General features: G+C 46.8%; 1 protein-coding gene across 2 annotated transcripts in view; it reads right to left on the minus strand.

The window, feature by feature from the left end:
- Positions 1 to 6,630: 6,630 nt before the first annotated feature.
- The window catches only part of Lama1 (laminin subunit alpha 1), a 156,947-nt gene continuing 148,703 nt past the window's right edge, over positions 6,631 to 14,874 (minus strand). For both annotated transcript variants that reach the window (XM_045143150.1, XM_004662598.2), the window contains exons 57-63: positions 12,812 to 12,924; positions 12,048 to 12,237; positions 11,410 to 11,568; positions 10,772 to 10,925; positions 8,889 to 9,022; positions 7,751 to 7,973; positions 6,631 to 6,976 (exon numbers count right to left, since the gene is read on the minus strand). In XM_045143150.1, coding sequence (XP_044999085.1) covers positions 6,816 to 6,976; positions 7,751 to 7,973; positions 8,889 to 9,022; positions 10,772 to 10,925; positions 11,410 to 11,568; positions 12,048 to 12,237; positions 12,812 to 12,924 — 1,134 coding nt within the window. In that variant the 3' untranslated portion in view covers positions 6,631 to 6,815. The remainder of the gene's footprint in view (positions 6,977 to 7,750; positions 7,974 to 8,888; positions 9,023 to 10,771; positions 10,926 to 11,409; positions 11,569 to 12,047; positions 12,238 to 12,811; positions 12,925 to 14,874) is intronic.

A 14,874-nucleotide genomic window follows, 5' to 3' on the forward strand; every position in this document is an offset into this window, starting at 1 on the left:
TAGCTTTCCTGCTTCCCCATGTTTTATTCCTTTGCTAGTTCCCTCGTTGATGAACCCAGCCTTCCTGGCAAGGAGCGGCTCCTCCATGCATGGCTTTTGTATGCTGACTTTACCTTACAGGTGTATGCCAGGCTCTTGTTCCTGGAATCCTCACGACCAGCTACACAGAAGTGGGGATCTCGGTTCTTCCATGCTGTGGTCTCTAAAGCAAGGGCATGAAGGCGGAGGCTGCACCCCTAAATCCACAGGAGTATCCCCTGTTCCAGCTCCGCATTCAACGGGTAGGAGTGACCCAGGCCTTGGAAGGAGGCCACTCCATTGCACTGTCGCCAGTGAACCTGGACTACCTGGAGCCACAAACCCCCTTCCCCTCCCCTGGCCATCCCCAGAGCCTCTCACAGGGAGCGGGAGAGGACCACGCCTGACTCTAGGGTACCCTCGGCATCCCTGCCACCAAAGACGCTCCCAGGGGCTCTCTGCCTCACCTACCAGGACTGAAGAACCTCCAAGGCAGGATGCTGCGCTTTCCTTTTTACTTATGCCTGCCCCCTCTGCCTCCCCCCACCCCACCTTCACCCCAACCGCCACGCCCAAGTCCAGGCGGGCCCCGCCCCGCCCTCGCAGGGTCCTCCTGGGGTTTCCCCGCCCACTACTCCCGGTCCTCACCCTCAGTGGCGGCTGGATCTGTCAGTTATCCCAACCGCTGGGGTTTCCCCACCCACTGATCCCTATGCTAATGCTCAGTGGTGCGGGGACCTGTCAGCCCAACCGCCAGGCTCAGTTCCAGGCTAGACCCGCCCTTTCTTTCTTTCTTTCTTTCTTTCTTTCTTTCTTTCTTTCTTTCTTTCTTTCTTTCTTTCTTTCTTTCTTTCTTTCTTTCTTTCTTTCTTTCTTTCTTTCTTTCTTTCTTTCTTTCTTCTTCTTCCTTCCTTCCTTTCCTTCCTTCCTTCCTTCCTTCCTTCCTTCCTTCCTTCCTTCCTTTCCTTCTTCCTTCCTTCCTTCCTTCCCTCCCTCCCTCCCTCCCTCCCTCCCTCCCCCCCTCCCTCCCCCCCTTCCCCCCCTCCCCTCCCCTCCCCTCCCCCCTCCCCCCCTCCCCTCCCCTCCCCCCCTCCCCCCCCTCCCCTCCCCTCCCCCTCCCCTCCCCTCCCCTCCCCTCCCCTCCCCTCCCCTCCCCTCCCCTCCCCTCCCCTCCTCTCCTCTTTCTTTCTTTCCTTCTTTCTTTCTTTCTTTCTTTCTTTCTTTCTTTCTTTCTTGTTTTTTTTTTCTTTTCCATTCTAGCTCAGGCTAACCTGTAATTCACTATGCAGTCTCAGGGTGGCCTCGAACTCACGGTGATCCTCCTACCTCTGCCTCTAGAGTGCTGGGATTAAAGGCGGGCGCCACCACGCCTGGCCAGACCTGTTTTTCTTTTGCAAGCAATGGCCACTTCCAGTTTAATATATTTAATATATTTTATTTATTTGACAGAGAGAGAGAGGGAGAGAGAGAGATTGAGAGATAGAGGATGGGAGTGCCAGGGCCTCCAGCCACTGCAGAAGAACTCCAGAGGTATGCGCCCCCTTGTGCATCTGGCTTACTAGGTCTTGAGGAATCGAACCCGGGGCCTTTGGCTTTGCAGGCAAATGCCCTAACTGCTAAGCCATCTTCTCCAGCCCCGCTCAGCTACTCTTGATTCTGGCCTGTGCACCGCCAGGCTGGTTCAGCCCTATAGGGTCCTTTCTGTTCTGAAAGCCAAGTTTGTCTCTTCACACGTAGCCACAGCCAGCTGGCCTGCAACCTGGGCTCCCTGCTGACCGAGCTGGGCTCTGGGTACTGCTAGGACTAAGAATGCAGAACTTCAGACCGGGCTGGAATGGGCCGGGCGTAGGGGGCGGAGTCAACCTGCAATGGGAGGAGTGCAGTTCGGGGGAGTTGGTCTCGATGTTCCCTTAGCCAGAGCTCAAGTCATGCCCCTGCCCATTAGTTAGCTCTGCAGCTCACCAAGCCCCCATTCCTCTCCACCCAGGTAGGACATCATCTTTCAGATGTTCTCACCTTCTTCTCAGATTCAACCATGCAAAGCTGAGCTCTGGTGTTCCTCATTGTCTATCTTCCGTTCCTAAAGCCATCCTTACCCATGCTCCTTGCTGAGCCTCAAGACCCTCTTGCTTTCCTGCTCACAGATGTCTATCATATACCTACTACCTCTTGCTCTGCACCACCAACGTGGGTTAGCAGCCACTGCTTAATTAGTTTTGCTCAGCCAGCTGACTCCGGCTGCACTTTGCAGGTGGTTTTTGATTTAGGACGCATCAATTTACCACACTCCCTAAGGGAAATCTTGACTCTTCAGGGCAAGGCTCCTTCGCGCCCAATTCCGCTGCGCTCTCTGTGAGCACGCCCTGCCCGTTCTACTCTCTACCCTCACCCTGAAACCCCCAACACTTCTGCTTTGATCTGGATTTTTTGTTTGTTTGTTTGTTTTGCGAGATAGGGTCTCACTCTGGTCAAGGCTGACCTGGAATTAAGTCTGTCATCTCAGGGTGACCTTGAACTCATGGCGATTCTCCTACCTCTGCCACCCAAGTGCTGGGATTAAAGGCGTGCGCCACCACACCCAGCTAGATCTGGACATTTTGCACCCATGTCTCTGGTTCCCAGACCTCCCTCCTCCAGTCTGAACACAGCCATGAGTAGGAAAGCACTTTCTGAACTGGGCCACTATCTCACATTCTGCAAATCTCATTCGGTAGTATAAATTAGATTTCCCAAATATTTTCCAACTGAGTCCTTGGTGTACAGTCTTCTAAGGTAAAACCCCACATTTCTCATGGCCCCAGCAATCCTGCCAGAGGGCATACTGTGGACTTTTAGCTCAATATCTATATTGGTTTTTAAAATTCACCACCGTGTGATAAAGTGGTGTTCCATATTCATGTATGTGTGATCGTCCCCTAATATATCTAATATATCTATCTTATATATATGCATATATATATATATATATATATATATATATATATATGTATATGTATTCTAGAGATGGCTGGATAGGTGAACCAAATAGGAAAATCAGCAATGTACTATGCATACCAAATCTTAATATTTAAATCAAAAAAATTAACTTTTGTCTTTTGATTATGAAATGTGCATTCAGAAAAAGTGAACTGTTAAAGTACATTAGGGATTTTTAATAAAAAATTTACAAATACACCAGGCATGGTGGCGCACGCCTTTAATCCCAGCACTAGGGAGGCAGAGATAGGAGGATCATCATGAGTTGGAGGCCACCCTGAGAATACAAAGTGAATTCCAGGTCAGCCTAGACTAGAATGAAACCCTACCTTTGGAAAAAAAAAAAGAAAAAAGAATTTACAAATACTTGCCTTAATCTGGGAATCTGAATGCTCTGAAGTCATATACAAAATTAGAAGATTTATGCATTTTCTAGGAATTTGTAACTTTTGTCAGCCTCATAAAGAATTCCACTCAAATTCTCAACACTGATTATAGCAACAGGATAAAGGCACCAGGTGGCATCATAGCCATGTAGTCTGAGCCTGCCCTTGATTTTCTCTGTCTTCTTTTCCAAGATTTATCAAGCTATAATTGAAATATAAAAATTGTAAGTTTGAGGTATTCAACACGATGTTTTAACATTCACTCATAATTACCACAACCAAGTTAATTAACATGCCCGCACCGCAGCTACCTTTACACATGTATGTGCTTAGAACATCTAAGACCTACCATCTTGGCAAATACCAAGTATCTTATTAGCAGTGACCACAAGGCAATCGGATTGCAGAACCTGTCCTGCATAGCTGAAATGGGCACTTTAGCCAGTATCTTTCCTATTTCCAATATGTTTCTTATTGCCTATTTCCCTTACCCACAACATCTCATAATGAAATTATAAACAGACTTCAAAGGTACATATGTATTTTTTTGCATGTAAGTAATTGATGCCAGGCATTATAAATGACAGGAAAAAGAAAATTTCAGCAAAATCTTGTTTTCTTTAATCCTGTTCCTTTTTGCTTTCAACTTGTGTGATTGCTAACACACCACCATCCTTTCTTAAAATCATGGACAAATTTTATCTTCTAATTTGACAATACTCAGCTAGCTTGTATCAACAGGATAAAACGAGTATATCAACCCAAGTTAGAACTTCAGAGGAAACAGAAGAAAATCTGGGATGACAGATGAAGAGCTGGTTAAAAATGTACTACATGTGGCACAGCAAAGGAGACCTACTAGTGAAAAGACAAACCATAAGCATAGAAGAAAATATGCGAACTACTTATGTGGCAAGACATTAGTATCCAAGATGGATCAGGAAGTCCTTCCACTCAGTAGCCATAAAACATTGTGCAATTCGAAAAGGACTCAAATAGCAAAGGACTACAATAGCTATGTGCTAAAAGAAGACATGCAAATGGCTGACAAGCTGAGTAAACATCCGGGTAATGCGACTTCCCTGAGAGATCTTGAACTGGGAAGTAAATGCAATTTTCGAATATGACCACCAGGGGGTGCAGAACCGAGCCAGATGCAGAAGAGGAACAGGGCCAGCCCACACAACGGCCTTCTTAAGTCAACTGAAGTTTCTTGCAGAAATGGGAATCTATACTCCATATTGGAAGAGTCACTAAGAGTGTCTTAACAAGTCAACATTGGAAAACTGAGTCCATTTTCCTGAAGCTTCTGGGAGAGCAGCCACAGAGCAGACTTCAGAAGCAAGACCAGAAATCTGGGTTCATGGCTGTTTTTCCCATTCAAAGAACAGACCCATGTGAATTGTATTATTATTTTTTATATTTATTTATTTATTTATTTATTTATTTATTTGACAGTGACAGACACAGAGAGAAAGACAGAGGGAGAGAGAGAGAATGGGTGCGCCAGGGCTTCCAGCCTCTGCAAACGAACTCCAGACGCGTGCGCCCCCTTGTGCATCTGGCTAACGTGGGACCTGGGGAACCGAGCCTCGAACCGGGGTCTTTAGGCTTCACAGGCAAGCGCTTAACCGCTAAGCCATCTCTCCAGCCCCCATGTGAATTTTATATTTTCCTGCTTGTTCAAATTTTACATACATTCTCTTAAAAAGTGCACAAAGGCAAACATTACAAGGGATGAAAACGAACTTAATAATAGAGAAGCTAGCTTGTTGGGCCATTGTTTAATTTTCTGTCATGGAAGCTCACAGTCCCTTTTCTTCCCCTTCCTCCCTTTGCTTCCCAAGATCATCTGGCCTCTATGCAGGCTTCTGAGGTCAGCAGTTGGTACCTTCTACTGGAATGTAGCCATTTCTTGTTTCAGATATCCAAGTGGAAAGCTTTTTGTCCAGAAATAAAAGTATCTCTATTCTATTCTAATCTAGTACAGTTGGTGATAGTCTGTTTTTCCAAAAGCTCAAAATGCAGAACGAAGGACTGTTATCAACATAATGCCCAATGTTTATAAAGATCAATTTATTTAAAAAAGTTAAAAAAGATACTTATTTGCAAGCAGAAAGATACAGAGATCGAAAGAGAGTGTGTGTGTCTGGGCACATCAGGACCTCCAGCCACTGCAAATAAACTCCAGAAGTATGTGCCGCTCCATACATCTGGCTTACATGGGTACTGGGGAATTGAACTCAGGTCATTAGACTTTGGCAGACAACTGTCTGAACAGCTGAGCCATCCCTCCAGCCCCATAAGAAATCTTTTAAAATGAGGATGGAGGGGCTGGGGAGATGGCTTGGTGGTTAAAGCACTTGCCTACAAAGCCAAAGGACTTAGTTTCGATTCTCTAGGACCCACATAAGCCAGATGCACAAGGTGGTACATGCATCGGAAATTTGTTTGCAGTGGCTGGAGGCCCTGGCATGCCCATTCTCTCCTTCCCTCCCTCTCTCTCTCTCTCTCTCTTTCTCTCTCACAAATAAATTAATTAAAATATATTTTTAAAAAGAGGATGGAGAGATGGCTCTGTAGTTGAAGGTGCTTCACTGCAAAGCCTGACAACCTGGAATTGATTCCCCAGTACCCACAAAGCCAGATGAACAAAGTGGCATGCCTCTGGAGTTCATTTGCAGAGGCAGTAGGCACCAGTGTGCCCGTTCTCTCTCAAATAAATAAGCGTCTTTAAAAACTTTTTAAGGGCTGGAGAGATGGCTTAGTGGTTAAGCGCTTGCCTGTGAAGCCTAAGGACCCCGGTTCGAGGCTTGGTTTCCCAGGTCCCACGTTAGCCAGATGCATAAGGGGGCGCATGCGTCTGGAGTTCGTTTGCAGAGGCTGGAAGCCCTGGCGTGCCCATTCTCTCTCTCTCCCTCTATCTGTCTTTCTTTCTGTGTCTGTTGCTGTCAAATAAATAAATAAATAAAATTAAAAAAAAAACTTTTTAAAAAAGAGACATGGGGGGAGGGGATGCTTTGAAGGTGGCAGTGTTAAAGGCACTGGATTGCAAAGCCTACTGACCCAGGTTCAATTCCCAAGCCACCCTCATAAGCCAGATGCAAAAAGTAGCATAAGAGTGTGGTGCTCCTTTACAGCAGCAAGAGTCCCTGGCATACTACACACACACACACACACACACACACACACACACACACACGCAAATAAGTAAAAATTTTTATGAAAAGATAAAACACAATGAACTCAATTGCCATTTTAGAAAATTTAATAGAGGTATCTGTTGTACATGTGGTCTTACTTATAAACACAACATTTCTTTCGGAAACACATAACCTGAGTTGGCAATGAATTCTGAATGGAAGACGCTTGAATTCACAAAAATGTTCCTCAATATATTACCAGTGATTCCAACCAAGGATTTCTGTCAGAAGTTCAGGGCTCAGGCCCAGGACAGGAATGAGGGAAAACTCCTTGTAGGTCAAAGGCTCGGCTGAAATCGAAGGGTTGCACCTGTGGGCCCTTAGTCAGCGTGAGCTTCCGCAAACAGCCCCGGAATGGGGTACGGCCGCTCAGACAGTTCTGCTTCACATCCACTATTCCAAGAAAAAAAAGATACATCTCAATTTTGTTGAAATGAGGTAAACTGCACAACAGCAACAAAAATAATCTCAAGTTGGTCCTCCATCAAAATCATTTCTCCACATATTTTTTTAGTGGAAAGTAAAATTCTCAGAACACATTTGATATATAATATTTCTTAAATTTTTATTTGTTTTTTAATATCTAGTATTTTAAGGCGCAGTTGGGACTCACAAAAAGTCATACAACAGGTGTCCATTATACCAATGATTTCTCAGGACATCTTAAATGAATAATTCTAATGCAAAATAGGTGTGGCAAGGCTGAATTACCCTCTCATTCTCTACAACTAAGGTCTCCAACACTTGGAGTCATCTGAGGTCACTGGCATTGTAAAGTCATCTAGCTTACATGACATCCTATCCAATGGTTTTAGCAATAAATTTGTCTTTGTATCTTAAACAAATTTTTCTAAGGATATTTAGTTATAGTAACTGAAATAGCTTTTCTAAAACGGTGAAAGAACTGTGACCAAATCACGTAGCTCTCTTTTATTCTTTTTTGTTTTGTTTTTTCGAGGTGGGGTCTCACTCTAACCCATACTGACCTGGAATTCACTATGTAGTCTCAGGCTGGCCTCGAACTCACAGAGATCCTCCTACCTCGGTCTCTGGAGTACTGAGATTAAGGCATGCACCACATGCTCGGCCAAGTAGCTGTCTTGTTCCCTCTTCCATATTCCCCTGAGCTCAGACCTCTCCATATAGATAAGTAGAGTTCATACATACCAGGATAGCCACCGACATAAATGGGATCATTAGTGTCTGCCGAGGTGGACTGGGTGTGAGGACTTTCTGCAGCAACAATATTGCCATCCACAATCAGGCTGATACGGTGCTTGCTTTTGCGGGCTTGAAGTGTGTGCCATTTCCCATCACAGACAGCTGCGGCAGATCTGGGCTCATATGTGGCTGTTATCCGACCAGCACCGTTGTTGACGTGAAACAAGACCTGTGGGATGCAAATAGCTCTGTGAGTGTTTCTGTTTTTACTAACGCAGTCCTTTGGCCCTTGGTCTTTGCCAAAGCATTGAATGCAGCCCACTTGTACAATGGAGTGGACGCCAACACAGTGATGTCAGATAGTCCTCTGCAGGACTCTGACTCTCTATCCTATTCACCAAAACTCAGAAAGAGAAAATGGTCATTGTGTCCTTGAATCAATGCCTCACTTTCAGGGAACTGCAGGACATTTTCAGGGGCTCAGGGGCCCAGTGAGGCTGTCAGTTGAACACACCTGTGTAGGAAAATGTATGTAACTCTGTTCTGACAGTCCTATGTGCTCTACACCAATGAGCACTAACCAAAATTTAAAGGTTTGCAAAACATGGTGGTGTTCTGGGCTTACTGGCATCCTTTCAAAATTCATATGCTAAAGTCTTAACCCCCAGCACTCTTCAGAAAGTGGTTATAATTAGATGTGAGGACTTTAAGGAGGTATAACTAAGTTAAAATGTTATCACTGGGGAGGGTCCTGACCCAGATGGACTGTATTCTTATAAGAGGATGGTCTCAGGACATAGACACACACTGAAAGAAAGACTGTATGAAGAGATGAACACCAGCCACGAGCCAAGGAGAGAGGTCTCAGGAGAGATCAACACCTCGGGCACCTTGATCTGAGACTTCCAGCCTCTGGAGCCAGCAAGAGAATTTCTGATGCTTATGCCACCAAATCTACAGTGTTCTGGCAGCCCAGGCTGACGAAGGGAGAAGGGAGAAGGGAAGAATTTCAAGCAATGGATACTTTTCTTGATTCCATGAGCAAAGTAGATGATGAAAGATCTGGATCAAGGGAATGCTACTGTGTTTCTCATCTGCTCTGTCCTGGCCCTAGGGGAGGGGCCCACCAAGGTGGGGCACCTACCTTGCCATCTACAATCTCCAGTCCGATGGCATCGACTTTGGCACTGCTGATCCCCAGAAGGATGCCTTTCTTGGCAGTTGTACGAAATTCCAGGGTGATGTTTAAATCTGCTCTTACCTTGTACCCTTCCTTGACTAAAAAACAAATAAACAAACAAAAACAAGAATGGCACCAAGTCAAGGAGAGAATTTCCAGGCCCAGGCTGATCCAGGCTCAGAGGTTCCAGGCTTGGCTGGCTACACATTCTGGTTACTGGACACAGGGCTTCAGCTCCATTTCTGGATCTAGCTCAGTCCCTACAAGCAAGTCACTGCTCCCTACCCTCTGGGCCTAAACTTTCATATCTGTGAGAAGGAATATTCACTGCCCCCATGTCACTTGGAGACAGGGTCTTACTGTGTGGTCACGCTAACCTAAAGTGCATGATCATCCTGCCACTACCTCCCAGGTGCTGGGATTACAGGTGTGCACCACCACACCCAGCCAGTAACTCTACAGAAAGCCTGTGCTTCATCATCGCCTGAGGCAGACCACAAGAAAGCAAAGGCAGGTGCTTCCTTCATCTGCAGACATGGAGCAGCCAGTCCCCTTGACCCTCACATATCCAGTAGGGCAGTCTGCAATTTTATTTTTTTAATTAATTTTTTTTTTGAGAGTGACACACACACACACACACACACACACAGAGAGAGAGAGAGAGAGAGAGAGAGAGTGAGAGAGAGAGAGTGAGAGAGAGAGAGAGAAAATGTGTGTGCCAGGGCCTCTAGCCACTGCAAACAAACTCCAGATGCATGCGCCACCTTGTACATCTGGCTTACGTGGGTCCTGGGGAAATGAGCCTCAAACTGGGGTCCTTAGGCTTCACAGGCAAGGGCTTAACCGCTAATCCATCATCTCTGCAGCCTGCAGTCTGTAGTTTTGATCCCTGTAACCCCTTCTCCAATATCCAGAAATCACCTTTAACCTCCTAATGTATGTATCAGATATATTATCATGTCATGGTTGTGTCAGAGTCTACACTGGGTGTCTTTCAAGTGGCAAGTGAATTGAATAGTCTTTTAAATTCGGACGGGAAAATAACTGAGAAACCTACGTCCAGCTATTAGCAATTGAAAGCGCCTGGGCTGAAGGAAAGATGGGAGAACATCAACATCCGAGCCTGTGGCTGCTGGGCCCAGGGAAGCCCAGACCACAGACATGGGCGCTGGAGACTGAGCCTTGGAGGAATCAGGAAGCAGCGTAGAGAGGTTCTACTTGCTTCCCTTCCCTCCCCGCTGTCACTATGTAGCTCAAGTTAACATGAAAGTTGAGACCCTTCTGCCTGAGATTACAGGTGTGTACCACCACACCTGGCCATGCTTCTCTCTCTTTTTTAATTTTTTTTTTTTATTTTTTGGTTTTCCTAGGTAGAGTCTCGCTCTAGCCTAGGCTGACCTGGAATTTACTACGTAGTCTCAGGGCAGCCTTGAACTCACAGTGATCCTCCTACCTCTGCCTCCCAAGTGCTGGGATTACAGGTGTGTGCTACCACGCCCAGCCATGCTTCTGATTTTTAATTGAAAGGCCTTTATTCACTTGGATAGTAAATGTGCCCAGCATAAACGTGGGGAGAGTGCAGGTGAAGCTGGAAGCCCATGCCCGTCTGTCCTCCATTTCCAGTCACTCCAGCCCTGGCGGAAAGAGGCCTCAGAGGAGTCACCTGACCACAGGACCTGAGCAGGCTTTTTGCTGGTGCAAACACTGGGGAGCTAACCAGAATGCTGAACTCAACACAGTCTCCCAGCAGCCTTTGTGGCTGGGTCCTGGCCTGTCCTCTCCCGGATCCTGTCAGCTCAGCACACACTAATCTCAAGGCGCTTCTTGGGACTGTTGATGATACCTACCAAGAGCTGCGTATCCACTTCCTTCAAAGAAAGTTCCTTCTTGGGCCACCGCATAGCACCTGCCCACTGCAAAGGAAGACACTGGGCTGTCCTTGTCCAGCTCTTTGCCGTTAACTGTCACTTCTGCGATGCAGGCGGCGATGCTGTGTGTGATCTAAACCAAACGACACATGAGTGCTGGTGTGACTGTAACAACGGTAGGACAAACTGTTCCCACAGCTCATTAAATTTGTCTCAATGACACCCATTACAACACTCCTTTGGTCTAAAAATTTTGTCACCATACTTGACATGACTTTTAGCTTGAGTATCTTTGCCAATAATGCAGTGGAAGTGTTTTCTATTTATTTTCATGAATTACTGTAGAACTCCATAATGCTGCTGCCGCTAATATGTGCTTACAGTTTTGCTGGGCCTGAAATGTGTGCCTTCAGAAAAGGAAAGATCCACTAACTAACAGGCAGGTCAAGCAGCAGCCTGTAAGGGGAGGGAGCCCCAGGGCAGGGCCTATGAACAGACATGCTTTAAAAGAGCTACAACTTCAGGGGAGCCCCAGGTCCAAACAAAATCATAAACATGGCCACTGAAGAATGATGGTCTTCTACACAATAGTCATGATCACAGCAGTCACCACTTACATTCCCAATGTTCCTGGCCCTGTACTGAACAGGAAGGCCTCCGAGGTACAGCTTCCCTTCGACATCCAGTGTGGTGCCATTCCCCAACACAGTCACCGCGGGGGACTCCTGGCCGTCAACTGTTAGGACACCCTTTCTTTTAACGTACTCCGTTTTGACCTACCGCAGGAAGAAAACATCCAGGACTTGTCAGCAACATGAGAAAAACCTTAACAGATGTGTGTTTGCACCTCAGACTCTGCTTTCTTCATGGCTACGGTGAAAACAGGGGAGACCACGGCAGAAGGTGGGGAGACACTGCAGAACCACGTTCCCAGAATCCTGGCTATTAATAAGCAGATGCCATGATGGGCAATGTGGTTCTTTCAGACCACGGTTGGGCTGGATTATCTTCTTGGCACATCAAGACCATTTCTAGTCCTGCCAGCCATTCTGTTAACAATTGCTGAGTGTTCACTGGGTGTCAGGTGCTCAACATGCACCTGGGGATGTTTCAGGAATAAGCAAAGGGTCCTGTCTCCAAGGAGCTTGCAAGGCTAGTCACAGGCCAGCTAGGGCTCAGGAACATGGAATGTGCCACAGAGACCCAGGGAGTAAAGCTCAGACAGGTGACCATCGCCTTCCTCCGAATAGCTCACCGTGTGCCACTTGCCATCGCTGAGCAGCGCGGGGTGAGAGACCTTGGTTCGGCTCTTGCCCAGGTCAAAGGTGAAGTGAAGGCGGCCCTTGTGGAGCTGGAGTACGGCGTAGTCCATTTGGTTCTGATGAGCCGTGTAGTACACGAGGCCACTGGAGGCGAATGTCCTGATGCTCAGCTGAACCGCCAGCCTGGGGGAGCAAGGAAATCAGCACCAGGGACCAGGGAGCTCAGCTTCCAGTGTTTAAAGGGACCTCCCAGAGAGAAGCTGATCAAGGAAGCAGGGTGCATATTTAACATCTCAAGAGAGAAGCATCCATTCCTTCACAGTGTTCATTTCATGGATAGCCACTGGTAGGAACTGGTCCAAGATAAAACAGAAAATGAATGGAGGGGAAATCTTCTGTCAAAAAAAAAAAAAAAACAATGCCAGACGTATGTTAGAGTTACAGAGAGGCTGGTCATGGAGAGGCTAACTGGTGGCTCTAGTCAGGGTGGACAGCTCAGCAAAGACACCTGCACTGAGTTCTGAGTGACAAAAGGAGCAAGGCCATCACACAACTAGTGGGAAAACTTTCATGTCAATAGGTCAACACTTGAGGAGCCCAAAGAGGGGGAAACCAGTGGATGTCCATATGGGAGCTGACCACACACGGGTGGGCACCTTTGCCCCTGAGTGGGACTTCCTCAGGAAACATCACACCACCACACGTTCCTGACCACCCCACAGTGAGACTATCACAGGGGCTTGGGGACAACACTTACCTCTTTCTGACAGCTGAATGATTCAAAGGCAACACGAAGTGGCTGTTCTGCGAGAGGCCAAACTGGTGAGCACTGGGCACATACCCTGGAGCCCAGTCCACCGCACACTGTTCCTGTAAAGAGATGCAAGGACGCCCTCAGCCACAGCTGCCAGTGTGTCAGCAACACCACAGACATGTCCCTCCACAGAGTGTCTCCGAAGCTGTTAACTTCAGAACAGAGCTGCTGCCAAGGTGGCTGCTGCTCCCGAGCATCTTTGCTTTAAAGAACTCCTTGTCAGTCCTTTCTCTCCAAGATGGCAACTGGAGCCTCCATCTTTCACCTTCGTCCCACTCAGGCCTGCTTCCATTTACACGGACACTGGTGTTCCTCCACAGACCTTCCTCCAACCTCAGGAACCAAGGCCTTGCTATCCCCAACCCAGGCCCGGAGAATCACCCTGAGGCTACCTGTGGAGTAACCACAGCCCAAGCACCAGGAGATAAAAGCGTCCTCGAATGTCACAGGCCACCCAGTTGGTCATCTCTAAGACAACATGAACGGGAGCAAAATGAGTTGAGAGGATCCTGGCTAGGAAGGCTCCCCATCCTCAGGCCATAGGTGGGAATTCAGGGAAGGGGACTCAGGTAACACCAGAAGCTCCACAAATGTCTCACACAGGAAGGACCCCAGGTCATGTGAGCTCCAGAAACGATTTTGCAAATAGAGTGGACAGATATGACCAAGGAAAAGTGCCCTGGGGCTGGAGAGATTTCTTAGTGGTTAAGGCACTTGCCTGAAAAGCCTAAGGACCCTGGATCTATTCCCCAGGACCCACGTTAGCCATATGCACAAGATGGCACATGCGTCTGGAGTTCCTTTGCAGTGGCTGGAGGTCCTGGCATGCCTTCTATCTCTCTCTCTCTTTATCTCTCTCTCTCTCTCTCAAATGAGTAAATAAATAAAGGAAGGAAGGAAGGAGGGAAGGAAGGAAGGAAGGAAGGAAGGAAGAAAGAGAAAAAAAGAAAGAAAGAAAGAAAGAAAGAAAGAAAGAAAGAAGAAAGAAAGAAAGAAAGAAAGAAAGAAAGAAAGAAAGAAAGGAAGAAAGAAAGAAATTTTGTTTAAAAGAAAGGGGGTGGCTGGAGAGATGGCTTCGCAGTTAAGGCACTTACCTGCAAAGCCAAGAGACCCAGGTTCCATTTCTCAGGACCCATGTAAACCAGATACACAAGGTGGCACATGCATCAGGAGTTCATTTGCAGTGGCTGGGAAGCCCTGGCAAGCCCATTCTCTCTCTCTCTCTGTCTGCCTCTTTCTCTAAATCTCTCTCCCTCTCCCCACCTCTGTCAAATAAATAGGTAAAAATAAAATATTCAAAAAAGAAAAATGTCCTAAATTCTTGGGCACTATGTAGAAGGTGCTGTTTTGTATAACAATATCACTTGCTAAATTATTAAAGTACGTACTTCTAACCAAGAAAGCAGAGAAATTTTAAGGGAATAATAAAAAATAATAAAAAAAGCAATGGCCAGATTTTACTGAATGAAGCAAATCCTTTTTTTTTTTTTTTTTTTCTTAAGCACTGGCAGGTATACAGTGTCTCACACTAAGTTTAATTTTTTTCCATCTAAAAGTAAAATGCTGATGCGGCCCAATGGAAACATTTTCAACAAAGCTTGTGGTGTGTCATCCCACTCAGGGCGCTGAATTAATGTGTTTGAGAATGCTGGCCTGTTGTCACCTACAAGTTGGCTTAGAGAACCACCTCTCCCTTGTTCCTCCTTTATTCCTTATCACAGGGAGGGTGATGCCAGGAGCCACCTTCCCTAGTGGACAAATGGCTTGCGGAGGCCCAGCCAGAGCACCAGAGGGCAGGGAAGGCCAACATGGAGGCCATTCCCCTCCCTTCCAGCTTCAGGGGGCCTCCCTGGAACTCAGTTCCCACCTTCTCTGCTCCCTGACCCTCTCTCAGGCTGACCTGGCTCCTGGGTTGCTGGTGACGCCAACCCTTCCCACGGCTTCCCAGCTCTGGTTTCAGCTTTCCCAGTGCTTTTGGGTCCCAGTCCCACTTCTACTTCCTCTGG

The sequence above is a fragment of the Jaculus jaculus genome, chromosome 2, assembly GCF_020740685.1.
Source record: "Jaculus jaculus isolate mJacJac1 chromosome 2, mJacJac1.mat.Y.cur, whole genome shotgun sequence".
Classification (NCBI taxonomy): Eukaryota; Metazoa; Chordata; class Mammalia; order Rodentia; family Dipodidae; genus Jaculus; species Jaculus jaculus.